General features: G+C 33.6%; 1 protein-coding gene across 1 annotated transcript in view; it reads right to left on the reverse strand.

Moving 5' to 3' along the window:
• Positions 1-15406: 15406 nt before the first annotated feature.
• LOC136034546 (E3 ubiquitin-protein ligase MARCHF6-like) overlaps positions 15407-25864 on the reverse strand; it is a gene marked incomplete in the record, with an annotated part of 64307 nt that continues 53849 nt past the window's right edge. Inside the window, 3 exon segments of the mRNA XM_065715777.1 lie at positions 15407-16717; positions 20847-21039; positions 24424-24575. Coding sequence (XP_065571849.1) covers positions 16544-16717; positions 20847-21039; positions 24424-24575 — 519 coding nt within the window.

A 25864-nucleotide genomic window follows, 5' to 3' on the forward strand; every position in this document is an offset into this window, starting at 1 on the left:
CCTTGCGAAGTCCTGATATATTCTGTTCTCAATTGATCATTCCTTGACCTCCATCCGCTTTGAAACAACCCTTTGCGTCGTTCGTTACACCGTGTCTCGCATCTAGATCCTGTTTCTTCCCTTCCTTGTGTCTGAAATAGATATCGCCGAACCTTTGTTTTTTTAACTAAAATCTGGTAGGCATTGATGACCTTATTCAAGTCAAAATCCCAAACCAATCATCATCACTATCATTTTCAGTTTTGATACGTTTTGCTGTCCAGGTTGATTTTCATCTAACTGCGCGGTTTTGCGTTCTTTAGCCGCAAGCCTTTTGGCATTAACTCTTTAAGCAGCTTACTCGGCTGTTTCTTCTGCCATTGTAGGATTTATACTAAAATTTCTCTTTGAATTAACTCTTTGAGCAGCTTCCACGGCTGTTCCTTCTGTCATTTTAAGATCTATACTAAAAAACTCTCTTTGAAACGCCTTCTTTCAGCAGCAAGTCTGGTTACGCGTTGCTCTGGTGATTCCTCGACACACCTTCTTTTTTTACTTTCTCTGTCAACTGCAAGTCTGGTTTCGCGTTGCTCTGGTAGTTCCTCGACACGCCTTCGTTGACGTAAATTGCACATTCCTAATCTGGACGTTTCTATTTGAACCGCAAGGCTGGTTTTGCTTTTTGGTAACATACTATCTTTTTCAATGTTTTCAATTTGTCAATGTTCATTCTAACATTGACACTTGGAAAAATCTTTACGTGCCAAGCATGCTAAAGCTCAACAATTTATAATAAACCTCAAACTTTTGGGTATCTGTTTTAAGATATTCGAATTACTTAAATCTATTGTCAAAATGTATTGAAATATTGTGCCATTCCCGTTTTTTTTACATTTTAAAAAAATTAATAAAATTGAAAGAGCCTCAATTTTTTTGAATGTTTATTATTCAAAAGATTTTTCATTTTTTATTTTGTTTCTTCTTAGTTTTTTAGTTTTTTATTTTTTCTTTCTTTTTCTTTAGTTTTTGTCTTTTTTATTTTTTTATTCTCTTTTTTAATTTTGATTTTTTTTTTTTTTAGTTGTTTTTCTTATTTTCTTTTTTTTAGTTTTTTTTGATTTTTTAGTCCTTTAATTTTTCTTTTTTCTTTTTTTTCTTTTTTGTTTTTTTCTTTTTTTGGATATTTGATGTTTTTTCAGTTTTTCTGTTATTTTATTTTTTATTTTTTCTTTAGTTTCTTCTTTTTTTTAATTTGTGTTCTTTTTAGTTTTTTCTTCTTTATTCAGTTTTTATTTTTTTTATATTTTTTTTTAGTTTTTTTCTTTTCTTTTAGTTTTTTAGCTTTACATATATATATATATATATATATATATATATATATATATATATATATATATATATATATATATATATACTAGCTGTTGGGGTGGCGTTTCGCGCCACCCCAACACCTAGTTGGTGGGGGCGCTTCGCGCCCCCCCCAAGCCCCCCCGCGCGCGTAAGTCGTTACGCGCCATAATAGTTACGCGCCATTGTAGTTGTGCCCCTATGTCCCACCTGTGTCCCGGTCGTCATTTATATTCCCTGTGTCCCGGTCGTCATTTGTATCCCGGTGTCCCGGTCTGTATATACATTCGTTTTTTAGTTTTGTTTTTCTCCTTTATTTTTTTCCTTTTTTTTTCTTTTTTAGCTTATTTAGATTTTTAGATTTTTTAGTTTTTTTATTAGTTTTTAGTTTTTTTGTCCCGGTCGTCATTTATATCCCCCTGTTTCCCCCGGTGTCCCCGTTGTAGTTGTGTCCCTGTGTCCCGGTCGTCATTTATATTCCCTGTGTCCCGGTCGTCATTTGTATCCCGGTGTACCGGTCTGTATATACATTCGTTTTTTAGTTTTGTTTTTCTCCTTTATTTTTTTCCTTTTTTTCTTTTTTAGTTTATTTAGATTTTTAGATTTTTTAGTTTTTTTATTAGTTTTTAGTTTTTTTTTCTTTTTAGTTTTTTTGTAGTTTTTACCTTCTTTTTAGTTTTGTTAATTTTTTTTTTACTTATGTCCTGGTCGTCATTTATACTCCCTATGTCCCGGTGCTTTGTTGATTGCTTTTACCTTTTTTTAGTTTTTTTAGTTTTTTAGCTTTTTTACTTTTTTATTAGTTTTTAGTTTTTTTGTAGTTTTTGCCTTTTTTTAGTTTTTTCAGTTTTTTTTTTAGTTTTTTATTGGTTTTTACCTTTATTTTAGCTTATTTTTCAGTTTTTTCCTTTTTTTTAGTTTTTTTAGTTTTTAGTTTTTTTAGTTTTTTACCTTTTTTTAGTTTTTTTAGTTTTTTTAGTTTTTTAGCTTTTTTATTTTTTTTATTAGTTTTTAGTTTTTTTTGTAGTTTTTGCCTTTTTTTTAGTTTTTTTAGTTTTTTAGCTTTTTTATTAGTTTTTAGTTTTTTTTGTAGTTTTTGCCTTTTTTTAGTTTGACAACTTATTTTTATATATATAGATAGTTTTTTTTTTTTTACTTATGTCCTGGTCGTCATTTATACTCCCTGTGTCCCGGTGCTTTGTTGATTGCTAATCGAACATTCCTTTTGTCCTGGTCGCTTTCTCTTTGAGTGTCGTCATTTATTAGTTTTTTCCTTTTTTTCTTTTTAGTTTTTTATTGGTTTTTACCTTTATTTTAGCTTATTTTTCAGTTTTTTCCTTTTTTTTAGTTTTTTTTATTTTTATTTTTTTTAGTTTTTTACCTTTTTTTAGTTTTTTTAGTTTTTTTAGTTTTTTAGCTTTTTTACTTTTTTTATTAGTTTTTAGTTTTTTTTTGTAGTTTTTGCCTTTTTTTAGTTTTTTCAGTTTTTTTTTTTAGTTTTTTATTGGTTTTTACCTTTATAGTTTTTTTAGTTTTTTAGCTTTTTTATTTTTTTTATTAGTTTTTAGTTTTTTTGTAGTTTTTGCCTTTTTTTAGTTTTTTCAGTTTTGACGTCACCAGATCCAGTTTTTCAGGTGACGTCACCTGACACATCCATCCATCCATCCACAGACAACTTATTTTTATATATATAGATATATATATATATATATATATATATTTATATATATATATATATATATATATATATATATATATATATATATATATATATATATATATATCTATCTATCTTCTATCTATATAAAAATAAGTTGTCTGTCTGTCTGTGGATGGATCAGGTGACGTCACCTGAAAAAACTGGATCAGGTGACGTCAAAACTGAAAAAACTAAAAAAAGGCAAAAACTACAAAAAAAAACTAAAAACTAATAAAAAAAATAAAAAAGCTAAAAAACTAAAAAACTAAAAAAAGGCAAAAACTACAAAAAAAAACTAAAAACTAATAAAAAAGCTAAAAAACTAAAAAAACTTAAAAAAGGCAAAAACTACAAAAAAAACTAAAACTAATAAAAAAAATAAAAAAGCTAAAAAACTAAAAAAACTAAAAAACTAAAAAAAGGTAAAAAACTAAAAAAACTAAAAACTAAAAAAAAACTAAAAAAAAGGAAAAAAACTGAAAAATAAGCTAAAATAAAGGTAAAAAACCAATAAAAAACTAAAAAAAAAACTGAAAAAACTAAAAAAAGGCAAAAACTACAAAAAAAAACTAAAAACTAATAAAAAAAGTAAAAGCTAAAAAACTAAAAAAACTAAAAAAACTAAAAAAAGGTAAAAAACTAAAAAAATAAAAAATAAAAAAAACTAAAAAAAAGGAAAAAACTGAAAAATAAGCTAAAATAAAGGTAAAAACCAATAAAAAACTAAAAAGAAAAAAAAGGAAAAAACTAAAAAAAAATTTCATCTAAAAAACTAAAAAAAACCAAAAAAGGTAAAAACTAAAAGAACTAAAAAAGAAAAAAATAAATGACGAAACTCAAAGAGAAAGCGACCAGGACAAAAGGAATGTTCGATTAGCAATCAACAAAGCACCGGGACACAGGGAGTATAAATGACGACCAGACATAAGTAAAAAAAAAAAACTATCAAATAAGTTGTCTGTGGATCTGTGGATCGTGGATCAGGTGACGTCACCTGAAAAAACTGGATCAGGTGACGTCAAAACTGAAAAAACTAAAAAAAGGCAAAAACTACAAAAAAAAAACTAAAAACTAATAAAAAAAATAAAAAAGCTAAAAAACTAAAAAAACTAAAAAAAGGCAAAAACTACAAAAAAACTAAAAACTAATAAAAAAGCTAAAAAACTAAAAAAACTAAAAAAAAGGCAAAAACTACAAAAAAACTAAAAACTAATAAAAAAAATAAAAAAGCTAAAAAACTAAAAAAACTAAAAAAACTAAAAAAAAGGTAAAAAACTAAAAAAACTAAAAACTAAAAAAAACTAAAAAAAAAGGAAAAAACTGAAAAATAAGCTAAAATAAAGGTAAAAACCAATAAAAAACTAAAACAAAAACTGAAAAAACTAAAAAAAGGCAAAAACTACAAAAAAACTAAAAACTAATAAAAAAAGTAAAAAAGCTAAAAAACTAAAAAAACTAAAAAAACTAAAAAAAAGGTAAAAAACTAAAAAAAATAAAAAATAAAAAAAAACTAAAAAAAAGGAAAAAACTGAAAAATAAGCTAACATAAAGGTAAAAACCAATAAAAAACTAAAAAGAAAAAAAGGAAAAAACTAAAAAAAATTTTCATCTAAAAAACTAAAAAAAACTAAAAAAGGTAAAAACTAAAAGAACTAAAAAAGAAAAAAATAAATGACGACACTCAAAGAGAAAGCGACCAGGACAAAAGGAATGTTCGATTAGCAATCAACAAAGCACCGGGACACAGGGAGTATAAATGACGACCAGGACATAAGTAAAAAAAAAAATTAACAAAACTAAAAAGAAGGTAAAAACTACAAAAAAACTAAAAAGAAAAAAAACTAAAAACTAATAAAAAACTAAAAAATCTAAAAATCTAAATAAACTAAAAAAGAAAAAAAAGGAAAAAATAAAGGAGAAAAACAAAACTAAAAAACGAATGTATATACAGACCGGTACACCGGGATACAAATGACGACCGGGACACAGGGAATATAAATGACGACCGGGACACAGGGACACAACTACAACGGGGACACCGGGGGAAACAGGGGGATATAAATGACGACCGGGACAAAAAAACTAAAAAGAAAAAAAAACTAAAAACTAATAAAAAAACTAAAAAATCTAAAAATCTAAATAAGCTAAAAAAGAAAAAAAAAGTAAAAAAATAAAGGAGAAAAACAAAACTAAAAAACGAATGTATATACAGACCTGGACACCGGGATACAAATGACGACCGGGACACAGGGAATATAAATGACGACCGGGACACAGGGACACAACTACAACGGGGACACCGGGGGAAACAGGGGGATGCAAATGACGACCGGGACACCGGGACAGGGAATGGTCGATTAGCAATCACCATCAACAAAGCTCAAGGGCAATCATTAGAATCATGAGGTATAGATCTGAATACAGATTGTTTTCCCATGGACCATTATATGTTGCATGTTCAAGAGTCGGTAAACCTGACAATCTATTTATATGCAAAGACAATGGGACAGCAAAGAATGTTGTATATTCGCAAGTTTTACGTAGTTAAAACCATATATATATATATATGTATATATATATATATATATATATATATATATATATATATATATATATATATATATATATATATATATATATATATATATATATATATATATCTATCTATCTATATTCACAGGTGGGACATAGGGACACAACTACAATGGCGCGTAACTATTATGGCGCGTAACGACTTACACGCGGGGGGGCTTGGGGGGGCGCGAAGCGCCCCCACCAACTAGGTGTTGGGGTGGCGCGAAGCGCCACCCCAACAGCTAGTATATAAAAATAAGTTGTCTGTCTGTCTGTCTGTGGATCAGGTGACGTCATGTTTCTGTGTTGACTGACGTCATGAAATAAGTAAAAAAAGAAAGCGTTCCGAGGAATCACAAGAACAGCAAGAAAACAGGCTTGCGGCTAAAGAACGCAAAACCGCGCAGTTAGATGAAAATCCACCTGGACAGCGAGAGTCAAAACATATCAAAACTGAAAATGATAGCGATGATGATTGGGTTTGGGATTTTGACTTGGATAAGGTCATCAATGCCTACCAGATTTAAGTTAAAAAAACGAAGGTTCGTCGATATGTACTTCATAGTGACGCTGAAAAATAAAGAAGAAAAAGAAAACTGAAAAAAGAAAAAGGTAAAAAACGAAAAAAAAACTAAAAAGAAAAAACACTAAAAGAGAAATTACAGACCGGGACACAAATGACGACCGAGACAGAGGGAATATAAGTGACGACCGGGAACCTCAAAGAGAAATTACAGACTGGGACACCCGGACACAAATCACGACCGGGACACAGGGAATATAAATGACGACCGGGACACAGGGACACAACTACAACGGGGACGCCGGGGGCACAGGCGGGATATATAAATGACGACCGGGACACAGGGATTGTTCGAATAGAAATTACAGACCGGGACACCGGGACACAAATGACGACCGGGACACCGGGAAACAGGGAATATAAATGACGACCGGGACACTCAAAGAGAAATTACAAACTGGGACACCGGGACACAAATGACGACCGGGACACAGGGAATATAAATGACGACCGGGGCACAGGGACACATCATTAGAATAATGAGGTATAGATCTGAATACGGATTGTTTTTCCCATGGACTATTATACGTTGCATGTTCAAGAGTCAGTAAACCTGACAATCTATTTATATGCACAGACAATGGGACAGCGAAGAATGTTGTATATTCGCATGTTTTACGTAGTTAAAACATATATTTATATCTATCTCTATTCACAGGTGGGACACAGGGACACAACTACAATGGCGCGTAACTAATATGGCGCGTAACGAATTACGCGCGCGGGGGGGCTTGGGGGGGCGCGAAGTGCCCCTCCAACTAGGTGTTGGGGTGGCGCGAAGCGCCACCCCAACAGCTAGTATATATATATATATATATATATATATATATATATATATATATATATATATATATATATATAAATATATATATATATATATATATATATATATATATATAATTATTTTCTCCTTTTTTCATTTTTTCTTTTTTAGTTTTTTTTTTAGCTTTTTTAGTTTTTTTAGCTTTTTTAATTTTTAGTTTCTTACATTTTTTTATTTGTTTTTTTTAGGTTTTTTATTTTTTTCATTTTTTTATTTTTTTTAATTTTTTTTATTTTTAGTCTTTTTAGTTTTTTTACTGTTTTTTTCTTTTTTCAGTTTTATTTTTCTTCTATATTTTTCAGACGTCATATGCAAACCCTCAACACAAAAATACATACAACTTATCTATCTATATATATAAAATAAGTTGTATGCGTGTTATGTCTGTCTGTCTGTCGGTCCGCATATGACGTCTGAATTATATTGGTAGAGCGTTATGTTTCAGGTTGTGGATCTGAAAGGTTCAACCCTGAATACAAAAGAAGAAAAAAACTAAAAAAGGTAAAAACTACAAAAAAAACTAAAAAAAAGAAAGGAAAACTAAAAACAAAAAATTTATTTCATAAACCAATTCAAAAACGAATATTCAACGAATGTATTCAAACGAATGTATAAAAACCAATTCAAACGAATGTATTCAAACCCGAGTAGCTGAGTTGGTAACGCGTTATGTTCCAGGTTCTAGGTCTGAGAAACTACAAAAAAAAAAAAAAAAGAAAAAGAAAAAACTAAAAAAAACTAAAACAAGGTAAAAACTACAAGAAAAAACTAAAAAGAAAAAAACTAAAAACTAATAAAAAAATTAAAAAAAAACTAAAAAAGAAAAAAAGGAAAAAACTGAAAAAAGAAGGAGAAAAACAAAACTAAAAAAAACTAAAAAGGTAAAAACTACAAAAAAAACTAAAAAGAAAACAGAAAAAAAAACTAAAAAAAGGTAAAAACAAAAAAAAAACTAAAAAGAAAAAAGGAAAAAAAAACACAAAATTTATTTCATCATATACCAATTCAAAAACGAATGTATATACAGACCGGGACACAGGGACACAAATGACGACCGGGACGCCGAGGGGCACAGGGGGATATCTAAATGACGACGGGGGCACAGGGAATGTTCGATTAGCAATCACCATCAACTCACCATCAAAGCTCAAGGGCAATCATTAGAATCATGAGGTATAACTAAAAAAAAGGTAAAAAACTAAAAACTAAAAAAAAGACCAATTCAAAAACTAATGTATATACAGACCGGGACACCGGGACACAGGGAATATAAATGACGACCGGGACACTCAAAGAGAGATTACAGACTGGGACACCGGGACACAAATGACGACCGGGACATAGGGAAGAAAAAAGAAAAAAAACTAAAAAAAAAGTAAAAACCAAAAAAAAAAAAGTAAAAAGAATATAAATGACGACCGGGACACAGGGACACAACTACAACGGGGACGCCGGGGGCACAGGGGGATATATAAATGACGACGGGGACATAGGGAATGTTCGGTTAGCAATCACCATCAACAAAGCTCAAGGGCAATCATTAGAATCTTGAGGTATAAATCTGAATACGGATTGTTTTGCCCATTGAGAATTATATCTTGCATGTTCAAGAGTCGGTAAACCTGACAATCAATTTATATGCACAGACAATGGGACAGCAAAGAATGTCGTATATTCGTAAGTTTTACGTAGTTAAAAACATATATATATATATATATATATATATATATATATATATATATATATATAAAAATAAGTTGTCTGTCTGTCTGTCTGTGGATCAGGTGACGTCATGTTTCTGTGTTGACTGACGTCATGAAATTAGTTTTCGTCATTTTTGCTTTGACGGTGACGTCATTAACGGTATTTAAGACATTTGTTCACGGAAAAATGTTTAATTGTAAAATGACTGAAGAACCTACAATGGCAACAGCCGAGGAAGCTGCTCAAAGAGTTTATGCCAAAAAACTTGCTGCTGATAGAGAAAGTAAGAAAAGAAAGCGTTCCGAGGAATCACAAGAACAGCAAGAAAACAGGCTTGCGGCTAAAGAACGCAAAACCGCGCAGTTAGATGAAAATCCACCTGGACAGCGAGAGTCAAAACATATCAAAACTGAAAATGATAGCGATGATGATTGGGTTTGGGATTTTGACTTGGATAACGTCATCAATGCCTACCAGATTTAAGTTAAAAAAACAAAGGTTCGTCGATATGTACTTCATAGTGATGCTGAAAAATAAAGAAGAAAAAGAAAACTGAAAAAAGAAAAAAGGTAAAAAACTAAAAAAAAACTAAAAAGAAAAAACACTCAAAGAGAAATTACAGACCGGGACACAAATGACGACCGAGACAGAGGGAATATAAGTGACGACCGGGAACCTCAAAGAGAAATTACAGACTGGGACACCCGGACACAAATCACGACCGAGACACAGGGAATATAAATGACGACCGGGACACAGGGACACAACTACAACGGGGACGCCGGGGCACAGGCGGGATACATAAATGACGGCCGGGACACAGGGATTGTTCGAATAGAAATTACAGACCGGGACACCGGGACACAAATGACGACCGGGACACCGGGACACAGGGAATATAAATGACGACCGGGACACTAAAAGAGAAATTACAAACTGGGATACCGGGACACAAATGACGACCGGGACACAGGAAATATAAATGACGACCGGGACACAGGGACACATCATTAGAATAATGAGGTATAGATCTGAATACGGATTGTTTTTCCCATGGACAATTATATGTTGCATGTTCAAGAGTCAGTAAACCTGACAATCTATTTATATGCACAGACAATGGGACAGCGAAGAATGTTGTATATTCGCATGTTTTACGTAGTTAAAAACATATATTTATATCTATCTCTATTCACAGGTGGGACACAGGGACACAACTACAATGGCGCGTAACTAATATGGCGCGTAACGACTTACGCGCGCGGGGGGGCTTGGGGGACAATGTATTTATATGCCTGACAATCTATTTATATGCACAGACAATGGGACAGCGAAGAATGTTGTATATTCGCATGTTTTACGTAGTTAAAAACATATATTTATATCTATCTCTATTCACAGGTGGGACACAGGGACACAACTACAATGGCGCGTAACTAATATGGCGCGTAACGACTTACGCGCGCGGGGGGGCTTGGGGGGGCGCGAAGCGCCCCACCAACTAGGTGTTGGGGTGGTGCGAAGCGCCACCCCAACAGCTAGTATATATATAAATATCTATATTCACAGGTGGGACATAGGGACACAACTACAATGGCGCGTAACTAATATGGCGCGTAACGACTTACGCGCGCGGGGACTGACAGACTGGGACACCGGGACACAAATGACGACCGGGACACAGGGAAGAAAAAAGAAAAAAAACTAAAAAAAAGTAAAAACCAACAAAAAACTAAAAAGAATATAAATGACGACCGGGACACAGGGACACAACTACAACGGGGACGCCGGGGGGCACAGGGGGATATATAAATGACGACGGGGACATAGGGAATGTTCGGTTAGCAATCACCATCAACAAAGCTCAAGGGCAATCATTAGAATCTTGAGGTATAAATCTGAATACGGATTGTTTTGCCCATTGAGAATTATATGTTGCATGTTCAAGAGTCGGTAAACCTGACAATCAATTTATATGCACAGACAATGGGACAGCAAAGAATGTCGTATATTCGTAAGTTTTACGTAGTTAAAAACATATATATATATATATATATATATATATATATATATATATATATATATATATATATATATATATATATATATATATATATATATATATATATATATATATATATATATATATATATATATATATATATATATATATATATATAAATATCTATATTCACAGGTGGGACATAGGGACACAACTACAATGGCGCGTAACTAATATGGCGCGTAACGACTTACGCGCACGGGGGGCTTGGGGGGGCGCGAAGCGCCCCCACCAACTAGGTGCTGGGGTGGCGCGAAGCGTCAACCCAACAGCTAGTATATATATATATATATATATATATATATATATATATATATATACTAACTGTTGGGGTGGCGCTTCGCGCCACCCCAACACCTAGGTGGTGGGGGCGCTTCGCGCCCCCCCCAAGCCCCCCCGCGCGCGTAAGTCGTTACGCGCCATAATAGTTACGCGCCATTGTAGTTGTGTCCCTATGTCCCACCTGTGAATATAGATAGATATATATATATGGTTTTAACTACGTAAAACTTGCGAATATACAACATTCTTTGCTGTCCCATTGTCTTTGCATATAAATAGATTGTCAGGTTTACCGACTCTTGAACATGCAACATATAATGGTCCATGGGAAAACAATCTGTATTCAGATCTATACCTCATGATTCTAATGATTGCCCTTGAGCTTTGTTGATGGTGATTGCTAATCGACCATTCCCTGTCCCGGTGTCCCGGTCGTCATTTACATCCCCCTGTTTCCCCCGGTGTCCCCGTTGTAGTTGTGTCCCTGTGTCCCGGTCGTCATTTATATTCCCTGTGTCCCGGGTCCCGGTCGTCATTTGTATCCCGGTGTCCCGGTCTGTATATACATTCGTTTTTTAGTTTTGTTTTTCTCCTTTATTTTTTCCTTTTTTTTTCTTTTTTAGCTTATTTAGATTTTTAGATTTTTTAGTTTTTTTATTAGTTTTTAGTTTTTTTTTCTTTTTAGTTTTTTTGTCCCGGTCGTCATTTATATCCCCCTGTTTCCCCCGGTGTCCTCGTTGTAGTTGTGTCCCTGTGTCCCGGTCGTCATTTATATTCCCTGTGTCCCGGTCGTCATTTGTATCCCGGTGTACCGGTCTGTATATACATTCGTTTTTTAGTTTTGTTTTTCTCCTTTATTTTTTTCCTTTTTTTTTCTTTTTTAGTTTATTTAGATTTTTAGATTTTTTAGTTTTTTTATTAGTTTTTAGTTTTTTTTTCTTTTTAGTTTTTTTGTAGTTTTTACCTTCTTTTTAGTTTTGTTAATTTTTTTTTTTACTTGTGTCCTGGTCGTCATTTATACTCCCTGTGTCCCGGTGCTTTGTTGATTGCTAATCGAACATTCCTTTTGTCCTGGTCGCTTTCTCTTTGAGTGTCGTCATTTATTTTTTTCTTTTTTAGTTCTTTTAGTTTTTACCTTTTTTTAGTTTTTTTAGTTTTTTTAGTTTTTTAGCTTTTTTATTTTTTTTATTAGTTTTTAGTTTTTTTGTAGTTTTTGCCTTTTTTTAGTTTTTTTAGTTTTTTAGCTTTTTTATTAGTTTTTAGTTTTTTTTGTAGTTTTTGCCTTTTTTTAGTTTTTTTAGTTTTTTAGCTTTTTTATTTTTTTTATTAGTTTTTAGTTTTTTTTGTAGTTTTTGCCTTTTTTTAGTTTTTTCAGTTTTGACGTCACCTGATCCAGTTTTTTCAGGTGACGTCACCTGATCCACGATCCACAGATCCACAGACAACTTATTTTTATATATATAGATAGTTTTTTTTTTTTTACTTATGTCCTGGTCGTCATTTATACTCCCTGTGTCCCGGTGCTTTGTTGATTGCTAATCGAACATTCCTTTTGTCCTGGTCGCTTTCTCTTTGAGTGTCGTCATTTATTAGTTTTTTCCTTTTTTTTTTTTAGTTTTTTATTGGTTTTTACCTTTATTTTGGCTTATTTTTCAGTTTTTTCCTTTTTTTTAGTTTTTTTTTATTTTTTATTTTTTTTAGTTTTTTACCTTTTTTTAGTTTTTTTAGTTTTTTTAGTTTTTTAGCTTTTTTACTTTTTTTATTAGTTTTTAGTTTTTTTTTGTAGTTTTTGCCTTTTTTTAGTTTTTTCAGTTTTTTTTTAGTTTTTTATTGGTTTTTACCTTTATAGTTTTTTTAGTATTTTAGCTTTTTTATTTTTTTTATTAGTTTTTAGTTTTTTTTGTAGTTTTTGCCTTTTTTTAGTTTTTTCAGTTTTGACGTCACCTAATCCAGTTTTTTCAGGTGACGTCACCTGACACATCCATCCATCCATCCACAGACAGACAACTTATTTTTATATATATAGATATATATATATATATATATATATATATATATATATATATATATATACAGATATATATATATATATTTTAACTACGTAAAACTTGCAAATATACAACATTCTTTGCTGTCTCATTGTCTGTGCATATAAATAGATTGTCAGGTCTACCGACTCTTGAACTTGCAACATATAATGGTCCATGGGAAAACAATCCGTATTCAGATCTATACCTCATGATTCTAATGATTGCCCTTGAGCTTTGTTGATGGTGATAGCTAATCGACCATTCCCTGTGTCGCCGTCGTCATTTATATATCCCCCTGTGCCCCCCGGCGTCCCCTTTGTAGTTGTGTCCCTGTGTCCCGGTCGTCATTTATATTCCCTGTGTCCCGGTCGTCATTTGTGTCCCGGTGTCCCAGTCTGTGATTTCTCTTTGAGTGTCCAAGGCGTCATTTATATTCCTTGTGTCCCGGTGTCCCAGTCGTCATTTATATCCCCCTGTGCCCCCCGGCGTCCCCGTTGTAGTTGTGTCCCTGTGTCCCGGTCGTCATTTATATTCCCTGTGTCCCGGTCGTCATTTGTATCCCGGTGTCCCGGTCTGTATATACCTTCGTTTTTTTAGTTTTGTTTTTCTCCTTTATTTTTCCTTTTTTCTTTTTTTTCTTTTTTTAGTTTTTTAGCTTTTTTAGTTTTTTTATTAGTTTTTAGTTTTTTTTTCTTTTTAGTTTTTTTGTAGTTTTTACCTTTTTTTTAGTTTTTTTAGTTTTTTTTTACTTATGTCCTGGTCGTCATTTATACTCCCTGTGTCCCGGTCGTCATTTGTGTCCCGGTGCTTTGTTGATGGTGATTGCTAATCGAACATTCCTTTTGTCCCGGTCGCTTTCTCTTTGAGTGTCGTCATTTATATTCCCTATGTGCCGGTGTCCCGGTCGTCATTTGTGTCCCGATGTCCCAGTCTGTAATTTCGTCAGACGAAAACATGACGTGAGTCGACACACAAACATGACGTCACCCGACAGACAGACCCACACATCCATAGACAACTTATTTTTATATATATATAGATAGATATATCGTCATTTATATTCCCTGTGTCCCGGTCGTGATTTGTGTCCGGGTGTCCCAGTCTGTAATTTCTCTTTGAGGTTCCCGGTCGTCACTTATATTCCCTCTGTCTCGGTCGTCATTTGTGTCCCGGTCTGTAATTTCTCTTTGAATGTTTTTTCTTTTTAGTTTTTTTTTTTAGTTTTTACCTTTTTTCTTTTTTCAGTTTTCTTTTTCTTCTTTATTTTTCAGCGTCACTATGAAGTACATATCGACGAACCTTTGTTTTTTATAAATAGATTGTCAGGTTTACTGACTCTTGAACATGCAACATATAATTGTCCATGGGAAAAACAATCCGTATTCAGATCTATACCTCACTATTCTAATGATGTGTCCCTGTGTCCCGGTCGTCATTTATATTCCCTGTGTCCCGGTCGTCATTTGTGTCCCGGTGTCCCAGTTTGTAATTTCTCTTTGAGTGTCCCGGTCGTCATTTATATTCCCTGTGTCCCGGTCGTCATTTGTGTCCCGGTCTGTAATTTCTATTCGAACAATCCCTGTGTCCCGGTCGTCATTTATATATCCCGCCTGTGCCCCCGGCGTCCCCGTTGTAGTTGTGTCCCTGTGTCCCGGTCGTCATTTATATTCCCTGTGTCCCGGTCGTGATTTGTGTCCGGGTGTCCCAGTCTGTAATTTCTCTTTGAGGTTCCCGGTCGTCACTTATATTCCCTCTGTCTCGGTCGTCATTTGTGTCCCGGTCTGTAATTTCTCTTTGAGTGTTTTTTCTTTTTAGTTTTTTTTTAGTTTTTTACCTTTTTTCTTTTTTCAGTTTTCTTTTTCTTCTTTATTTTTCAGCGTCACTATGAAGTACATATCGACGAACCTTTGTTTTTTTAACTTAAATCTGGTAGGCATTGATGACCTTATCCAAGTCAAAATCCCAAACCCAATCATCATCGCTATCATTTTCAGTTTTGATATGTTTTGACTCTCGCTGTCCAGGTGGATTTTCATCTAACTGCGCGGTTTTGCGTTCTTTAGCCGCAAGCCTGTTTTCTTGCTGTTCTTGTGATTCCTCGGAACGCTTTCTTTTCTTACTTATTTCATGACGTCAGTCAACACAGAAACATGACGTCACCTGATCCACAGACAGACAGACAGACAACTTATTTTTATATATATAGATATATATATATATATATATATATATATATATATATATATATATATATATATATATATATATATTAAGTATATTCAAACTGAGTTTTTTCAATCGTTTCTAATTATAATTATGTTGAAATCATATTCTATATTATCATAATGTCATCCTAATTTATGTTGAAATTCATTCAATATGGAATTGTTACCGTGAATGTCTGAAATGTGGTGAATGTCAACGTTCACTGGTGAATGTCAACTGAAGTATTGTCGCTTGGTGTATGTCCGAAATATTTGTTAAATATCCTTATTTCTGACTTTCACCGAAGAATGTCGACATTCACCATAAACTAAAGGTGAGTGTTAACGATTTCTGAGATTTATATTTTCTTCTCCGTAATTCCGTCACGATAGATTTTTCGCCGCTCTTTCTTGGAGGAATGACAACGGAGGAATGACAAGACACACAGTACATTTTTAATGAGAAAAGAAAATAATAGCAATAAAAATTCACATAGCGCAAATTTCGGATATAACTTGATTACTGAATTCTCTACCATTATCAAATTGCAATATTATAACGTAAAAACATTTTTCAAATCTAATTGCAATATTTATCTCAAAACGTTTTAATCGTCTGTAATCCAAAGGTGTGGTGCACTTAATTTTAGCAAAAACCACTTCACAGGGTATTTTAGAGTACTTTTCTTGATAAAAATAAAAATAATTGTCTTCTCGTTTACCTGCAATTAATACATTTGACTTTTGAAAAAAGAAGGATTATAATTCACTGCAATATCCATTTTGTATAAATAAGGGTGTCGGATTTTTTTTTTTTTTTTTTTTTTTTTTTAACGTTGCTGTCACCATCAAACTTTGCATAAGGCTGACATAAACTTTGCACAAGACCAACTAAGCTGACTGAATCAAAGCAGAGATAAGGAGTTGTTTTTTTCCTATCTTATTAAAATGTTTATTTTTTCCTCTCTTTTGGACATTCATAGGATTGGGTGTTAAGGATAGGGGTTTCCCCCTCTGTTTTGGACATTCAACAGAGCATATCGGTGATTTTCGACATACACCGGTGAGGGTCCGAATGGACAAGAATGTAATGAAATATTTGATCTTTTACTTAAATATTTGATGCTTGTTGGCACTCACCAGTGAAAGACAACATCCACAATTTTTGGACATTCACGGTAACAGAATCATGAAATAGTAATGTGATATTAGTGTAAATCTCATAGCAATTAACACTCAAAGGAACTTGATTATCACTAATTTAAAATAAAAGAAGCAAAACTCACCCTCACAGGGAAAAATCTGGGTTTCTCATAAGGTTGGGAAGCAATAGCATTTTCCCGCTGAAGGAAAGCTTGATGTGCTGCACCAAGTCTGAATATCCCGGGACCATCTTCGGCTCCTACTGGGGCAGGAGGAGGTGCTTGCGCCTGTAATCAGAAACAGTAACAAAAATGTCAGAAAAAGAAAAAAAAGGACACAGATTCATACTTCGTAGCAGCTATAGTCTAGAATTATGAAGGCTTTCATTATAGCCATAATGAAATCCAAGTAAGAAAGGTCTTTGCGATACACTTTCGAGATTCCTTAAAACAGCTCGTTTTTTTTTTCAATTCCTATTCCCCAAGTCATAAAAACTTATTCACAGTTTTACATGACAGTATTATTCACAATTCACAATTCACAATTATTCACAATTCACAGCATGACAGTACCCAATATTACATTTATTTGTGGGTAACTTAATGTTTTGGAAACCCAAAAGTAACTGCGAAATAAAGAGGCTGTATAAGAAGCCAGGACAAACTTTAAACATCATTAAATTGCCATTAAAGGATGACCCGTGTAACCTCTAGGTTAGTAGCGGTTCTACAAACTAAAGAGCTGCTTTTCAGCTTTAGCTACGTCAAATTGGGGGGAAAGGTTCCAGCATCTCTGTTGGCTTACCACATCTAAACGAAGAATGACTTGCTATCCCTACACAGTAAGCAATTAGAAAGCTACAAATTCGGAAACAAGCGGAAAATCAGCTAGATACACAACCTCCAAGTGCTTGTTGCGGTGTCATTTGAAATGTGTTAACCTTAACGTCCTTCAAATGTCCTTGCAGCAAACCCACCGATACAATTGCAGTACCACAAAAAGCAGCAGTCCCAAATACCCCGAAGTGACACAGCAGTCGGCTACATTGGTGCCCTTATAGGGAACAAAACAAAAACAACACAACCAGCAGCCTCACAGACTACCTTAAATACAAGAGCAGCAGAATTCAGTGGAAAAATAGCAGCTACTCGACTTGCTGTGACTCTCGTAAGGCAAAAGACAAGCTGGAGTCACTGAAATGTTTTGTTTTTTTTTTGGTCAGAGTGGGAACATGCAACATGCCATTGCATGAAGTTTGATCATTTCTTAGCCCTTAAGCGTCATGACGATATTTCCACCCCCTTCCAATACTAGAGTTCTGGTTGTTCGAAAATAAGCGTGTCCCTTCTCTAGTTAAAAGCCAAGGAGCTCCTTCAAACCGACAATTTAACAACAGCTAAATCTCTACCTACTACTCCAACTGCAAGAAACCGCAGATAAAATTGCACCAACAGTCGGCACAATACTTACAGGAGAAAAGGAGAAAATACGAATGAAAAAAAAAAGAGATCAAATTTAGTGATCCATAGACTAGCACAGAACGACAATGTCCACGATGCTGAAAATATGGTTAACCTGACTACTGGCAACGACTTCACAGTAAAGCTTGAAACCAAGGACATTGTCGACCACGTCCAGCTGGGCAGACGGCAAACCACGTGTGCGTCTTCTAAAACTGCAACTATCCGGTGATGTGTCGAAGAAGCGGTCCATCATTCTTAGAGAAGCACCTGCTCTACGAAGACCTAATGACAAAGCAAATACGAACAACATTTAATGCCAAATCCTTTCTAGACAAACTAGAGGAGACTAAAAGAGGTCGTAACACTAGAAAAACCCAATATAAAGACAATTGTAGAAGTGAAACTAAAAAATCCAAGACATCAACCAACTCTATGAATTTCAGATCACTGGTTATTCTCTCCACAAGAAAAAACGTGACTACCAATAAAGGTACCAATTAAGGGACATTTTGTGTTATGTAAAAAAAGGAAACGACGCTCACACACTCGGCCTTGATTGTTCCTCAGAACCGAGCAAGAAAAAACTTTGGCTTTCCATTGTGATCGTCAACATAACACCTTGTTACGCGTTTCATATCGTAGTTCCAACATTACCCCCCCCCCCCCCCCAAAAAAAAAAAAACAACAACAAACAAATCAATCATTTGCCAAGAGCAACTACATATGGTCCAAAATTGCACTAGCCCGGTGAACTGAACTTACCAAAAATAGACTGGAAGAGGAAGCACAAGTATGAATACTCGAATTCTGTAGAAGCCATGTTCGTATCAACATTCAGCAGCTGTTGCCTGCATTAACTGATAGAAGAGTCAAATAGAACCAGGGGCAACAACAAGCCACAAATACTTCCCCTTCTGCTACTGAACGATAAGGATCTACTTCATAACACTCAGCTTCGTCCTCCCATTGGCAAGTCAAACTACTGTGAGATCACATTTTACCTTTCAGCCTCTTTATTTTCGCAACCACAGCGCAACCCACCACAAAACTACACTAAGGCTGACTTCAGTTCAATGCAAACGAAGCTTGGTGACATCAACTGGACGGAAGAATTTCAGGAGAAAAATGGAATCCACGATCTTTACTCAAAGTTCCTGTCCATGATGGTTTGATTGGAGAGCTCTATTCTACTGCTGAGGAAGCCTTGTCTTCGTCTGTTCTAAACTTAATACAAAGTAAACAGGGGACCTGGGAGGAGTAGAAATCCAGTCCCACTGGCCCGACCGAGTCCGTTTCGCCTTTTGAATTAAAATCAAGTTACCATCAAGCCATGGAAAATCATAGAACAAAGACTAATATAGATAGTCTGAATGAGAGGCAAAACTGGTAAAATTTACCTCTCAAAGTTTTGAAAGGCTAGGGCACTAATCGTGATTTTGCCCTGGGCACATGATAGGCTAGAACTGCCACTGAAGATTAGTCATCTTTAAAGAAATTGAGTAATTTTGAGTGAATTTGAGCAATTTTTCTTTAAAAATCAAAATCATCGGTTCAGGACTTTGAGAGGTTGCTTTTAAGAGACTTCGAAACAAAATACAAGAGCTAACCCGGTCCAGAGCTAGCGTCCAAGAAAGGAAGTTAGCAGATTGCTTATAAAGTGAACCAAAGACTTTTGGCATCATGTAAATAGTAAAAGAAAAACCCAAGTAACAGTTTCGACTCTCCAAGACACCACTTCTCAGGAGACCATGGATGATACTACCCAATTACCAGCTTTGGCTTATTGTATCTATCATGGCGACATGATTGAAACTTACAAGATCTACAAAGGCACCTTTTATGATAACATTGTACCTACCGACATTCAACAGTTTGTGCGACAAGTCTACGGCTCCATCAGTTTAAACTACAGTCAACATTCCATGAAAATAAAAATAAGTAGATGAAATTTCTTTTAATTATCAATTAGTTACAATATTTTGGATTCAAATTCTGTTGATAAAGAAAAATATTTGAAAAAATTTGGCGAGGCAGGGGTACTAATCAAGATTTTGTCCTGGGCGCAAAAGAGGCTAGAACTGACACTGGAAATTAGTCTCCTTTAAAGAGATTGAGTAACTGAGAGTAATTTTGAGCAATTTTTATTTAAAAAATAAAAATTGCCGATTCAGGGCATTAGGATCCAATTTTAATTTATTTTATTTAGGTTTTTCTCGATTTTGAATGCTGTATTTAAAATAAGACTTCTTTTTCCAGTTCTTCATGCAAATCAAGTTATAATAAGCGGATTTTGATTTTCCATGTAATTGTTTTGAAGCTTCCCCAAAACAATTCTCTTAATTTTAAATTTAAAAAAAAAAATCATCTGTCAATTAAGTACAGGTGAGAAGGCTGTTACTTTAATTTAGATAATAGATAATAGAATATAGATAATAGAATATAGATAATAGAATAGATTTAGATAATAGAATATTTTCTATTATCAAATGACTTATTAGAGGGTTACATTAAAGTTTTATTAGATTGTTTAATTAATTTAGATAGTCTATCACTATCTACTATCAAATATTCCTCTTAACCCGATAAATGGTACTTACTAATAGACACTGTATTATAGAAACTGCTTTTTAATTTTATTTGTGTTCCCTTTAAAAATTTAATTTTGCCGTTAAATGATTTAAACATATAAATTTTCAACATGAAATCAATTAAATAAAATACAAAAATTTAATCTAATTTAAAAACTGTAATTTTTGTCCTTTGTAGGAGCAGTAGTAGCTTTCGACAATAGCTACAAAAGTAGCTTTTAACAGTAGTTTAAACATAATTATAGTCTACAAAATTTGCGCACTATTTCAAAACCATTATCTTTCAATAGAACCAACCTTATAACTATTGAAAAAATCAATAAAATAATAGCAGTTACTACTATAAAAGTTTCAAGTTACAATACCTGTACTTGTTGACTCCTTATATTTTCATCTCCAATTAAGTATGACTTTATTCCAAGAACATTCCCGACAACGATACACCACCAACGAAGCACTGACAAAAGCCATTGCCTTGTATGAACTTGCTCAAGCAAACAGGGAAGAATCACTTGAAGAACTAATAGTTCAAGGGAGAATTCTGGCACGAGAACGTCCCTAAAAAGGCATTTGTAATCAAATTTTCTCGACAGGAGATTATCTCTTACAGGATGGAGATTTCTTCACCATAAAAACCCTCCGAACATCCTAAGAAAATGGCTAGAGGAGCGCAGTCTTTATGTTTACAGAGACAGAGTCATCAGAAAGGCGGAGACTGCCGAGAATAATACCGTATTACATTTTTAAAAGAACGCTTTAAAAGAACACAATGGAACAGAATTAAATAATGCACAGGAACAATTATATAGAATACAATGGCTTACATTTATTAATGACAACTTTACATGAATTTGGACATTTCGATTTGGTTATACTGTTCTTTCCTAGGTAATTGGATAGATAAGTAAGGCCAAGACCTGGTCCAAGTGCTCGTTTATCTCAATTGCTCTAGTTATGGAGGACAGTTATTTTCTTCTTCTTCTTCATCTTACATCTTCCTCTTACATCTTACCTCTTCTTTCCCACAGTTTTTTCAATTTTTAACCAAACAATTACCACTAACACATTATAAACAATGTAGCCTATGACATAACAGAATACACACAATTAACTTAAGCACATATGTCATTGAATGCGGTCACGTTCAACACGAATAAATTAATCAACCAGACATTGCTGGGAAAGTCGTCCACCAAACATAAAGCATTAAAAACTGTGTCACGCAGGTCGGATGTTTCTGCTAGAAGAGAAAGGCTTTTGGTGTGTTCAAGTCAAAAACCATTATGATACTGCGCTAATTCAAGCCGTGCTGGATATGGACTACTTGGTGTTTGAAGTGACATATCCACGGTTCATTCTGACGGTCCAGCTGAATAAAACACGTTGTTTTACTACCATTTCCTTTGACGGAAAACTATGGTCAACATTCAAAGTAAGTACAACACATACTTCATACCATGCAGGAGGGTTGAACCGACTATAGCCCACACCATCTGGTACACTAAAAGTGAGTTACACGTTCGGAGGCTGTTGTCCCAACGAAGCAGCAAGTTGATCTGCATCATCCCCCACTTCTGGCATTTTCACACAACCTTTGGCATAATTGCTTTTGTCTCGCAACGTTTTTTCCAAGAGATCCATTAAGCAAGCACATAATCGGATTAACTACGCTTCTTGACTACTAGGGTCCCTGCGTCGGCCTTGCAACGTGTTGCTATAACCGGGTACGAATCAACAGATGAGCCATAACAGATCCATTAAGGTACGAGGAATCGTAAATTTAAAGAATGTACAAGGCGTTTGCCAACAGCTTCCTCGGGTCTAAAAAGTACATTTGGAAATACAAAGGTAGTTCCAAATCACATTGAGTAGTTTGTATCGGAAGGGTCCCCAAACTGATGCTGTGATAAATATCCCAGCTACATTGAAGCTAAAAATATTAAGACTATTGATGGTTCGGTCAACACTCACGTTGAATGAAGCTCAAACAAATCATGAGTTCAAGTTTCTGATTCGTTTGTGTAACTCCTTAGGTAGGGAGTGACGCCGTAAGAAAAGACAAACAAGTTCATTTGGAAACTGTAGAGGTGGTAATACAATTCGGCAATGCAAGCAACAATCTCTCAGTGAACCTTTGTTGAACCTTTGCTGGATCCACTTTCTTCGGAGAAATGAAGGGTTCCACAGTGAATCAGTGAATACATACAACGTGGTTTTTTTCAGGTCGGATAATCTCAGTGCTCCAATTAAAGAAAAATAAGATCTAATGCAAGAAGATACACACATATATACACAACTGCTCAATTAGCAACTTATTTAACCGTTTCACAAAAATTGAGTGTAGAGATTAATTGACCCCCTCCCCACTATATATGTTGGAAAACACATGTTTCGTTGTTTTCATTAATAGATTTTCTTTTACATTTTTATTGCAAAATAAAATTGTCCCTTTTAGATTTGAAAAAGACACCCCCTCAATTTCAATTAATTGACGCCATTAGCTTAGAAAGTGGGCAGGTTAAATTTTTTATGAGACATAAGATCATCCTTATTACGAAAAGCATTCATTGTCGAGCAGTTAACAATCATAATAAACTGTGTTGGCATATATATATATATATATATATATATATATATATATATATATATATATATATATATATATATATATATGTAAATTTAAAGGAATTTTACAAAATAATGGTTTAAAGGTAGCTTTAAGAGGTAGTAATACTTTGGCTAGTTTTTTAAATTCTGGAAAGGATCGGACTTCCGTAGAGCAACAAAGTGGGGTTTATAAAATCCCATGTATTTGTGGAAGCTCTTATGTGGGACGTACTAACCAGAATTTAAAAACGAGATTGCTACAACATCATAATTCTATTTCATCGTCTTTAAAGCAAAATATCAAACCTGACGATTTCACGTCGGCCCACTCGGAACATATCTTTAATTTTCCAAATCATTTTATTTTGTTTGAAAATGTTTCTTTGATTTCTAGGGACCAGGGTTTGAGGCAAATTTTCAGGGAAATAATCGAAATTAAAAAGATTCTCTTCAAGAATATTTCCATAAACAGAGATACAGGTGAATTTGGATTAAACTCAATTTATGATAATTTACTGTGGTCAAATAAAGTAAATATCACCTCACCTAAGAGCTATGACCTCTGTCCACGTAATATGTCAGATAATTCTAATGAACCGGAACCTTTTCGGTTCCGGTTTTTTGGTAAAAAAAAAACCTGAACAGAAGGTTAGAAGGTAGATTTGTTCAGGCTACTGGTTTGGTTCACTCCCTATAAGACTTCTTTTCACTCCCTATATATTTTTATTTTACATTTATTATGTTTGTATTTTATCTGTTTATATTTTTATATCTGGATTTATGTGACATAAAGTACAAATGTACTATTTATTATAAATGTGTTGTATATGTATTATAATTGCATTACGAAAAAGCGTAGATATGTTTTTTAATGCAGGCAATTGCTGAAGGTAAATAACCTATTACCAATAGCAATATAAGGAACACACACATGAATTCAATGAATATTGACTGAAGTGACACCCAAGCATGCCAGTGATTACATAGGCGCAGAATAATCGAGGGATACGAACGCATAATACCTATTGGTCGAACGCGTCAAACCCCAAACAACAACAGCAACATGAAAAGAAATTTGTTGTAGCGTCAATTGGATCTTTTAACTTGATAACAGATTTGCCATCTTCTGTCAAAGTTTAGTTTAAAATAAGATTTGCTAAAATAATTATTAAAATCAAAATAAAATTTGCTTATATAGTATTTGATCTGCCATTAGTAATAATCAATATTTACATCTAGGAAAGTCAAATAATCAAATTGTCATACCCTTCAATACAATTTAAATCATATTTAAAAAGAAAAACACGATGACGATGTTAGATAACAAGTACTTACATACTGTGACTGAAGTTGAAAGGAAGATATTCTGGAACCAATGCTTTTATGATACTTATAGGTATCTTCACTATGACAAGAACCAAAGATCCAAAAATCACTTTGGACATGACAAAACGCTTCATATGACGAAGTAACGGCAGATGTATCATCTAAAATAATTAATACTTTAAGATGAAAGTCAAACGAAGCTACACGCTACAGCTACAGAAATATGTGATTTTACCACAGACACATCCCGTCCTGACCAATTAGGGAGTGGTTTAAATCACATTAATATACGATTAAAATACATTTTAATGTTATGAACTGGTTGAAGTGTGGTAGAGTGGTTAGAATGCATTCATAGACCAGTGTAGTTCATGTGAATAAATACTTACTAGTGAAGAGTCAACTCCTCATTTAGTGCGATTAGCTCCTCATTAATATGAGATTAAAGAATAGTTTATTGCGGTGAAATGGTTAAAGTGTGATAGAGTGGTTAAAACACATTCATAGACCAGTGTAGTTTATGTGAATAAATACTTACTTTTGAGGAGTCAACTCCTAATTTAGAGCGATTAGCTCCTCTTTAATATACGATTAAAATATTTTTTAATGTGGTGAAACGGTTAAAGTTTGGTAGAGAGGTTAATATATATTCATAGACCAGTGTAGTTTATGTGAATAAATATTTGGTTGTGAGGAGTCGATTGTCATGGATTTATATACCAAAAAACGTGTGAAATATAAAAAAGCAGAGTAAAAAAGAATAATGTTTTTATCAAAGGTGTCTTTCTTTTTGCACCAGTGCAATGGGTAGGTCTAATTTCATGATCCTATTATGCCTAAAATATTAGCTGAGGTACCAGGGGAGTACAATGAGCTGCCATCAGTTCTACTTTAAAATCAAATTGAATAGAAAAGAATATAAATAAACAAAATAATAAATAAAAAAGACAACAAATGAAAAATATTATTATAAAGATAAATAAATAAAGACAAGCAAACAAGAATAGGATGGAAATAAATATAATACAGAATAAAAATATTAATTTCGTTTACTCGAAAATACGGACACAACTATTAGCCTTAACGAAGCAAATTGCAAAGAATTGTGTTTTGGACTGATGACTATTTAATTAAAAAAAAAAAAAAAAAAAAAAAAAAAAAAAAAAAAAAAAAAAAAAAAAAAAAAAAAAAAAAAAAAAAAAAAAAAAACACATGGGGACTAAAAACAGGGGCCCCTCAAATATCTAAACCATTCTTCTTTGTTCATTAGCAAATTTCTAAGCTACTATAGTTTCTTTTAAAAGCAATATCAGTGAGCCCAACTAGATTTTAACTGGGTTGGATTTCCACTATACAATGCATTATGTCAACAGTACCTGGAAGACAAGCTCGTTCCCTAATAACTGCATTCCCTAGAAGCGAGTCTTTCCGATCCTTGAAAAACCTTACG

Source organism: Artemia franciscana, chromosome 13 (assembly GCF_032884065.1).
Source record: "Artemia franciscana chromosome 13, ASM3288406v1, whole genome shotgun sequence".
Classification (NCBI taxonomy): Eukaryota; Metazoa; Arthropoda; class Branchiopoda; order Anostraca; family Artemiidae; genus Artemia; species Artemia franciscana.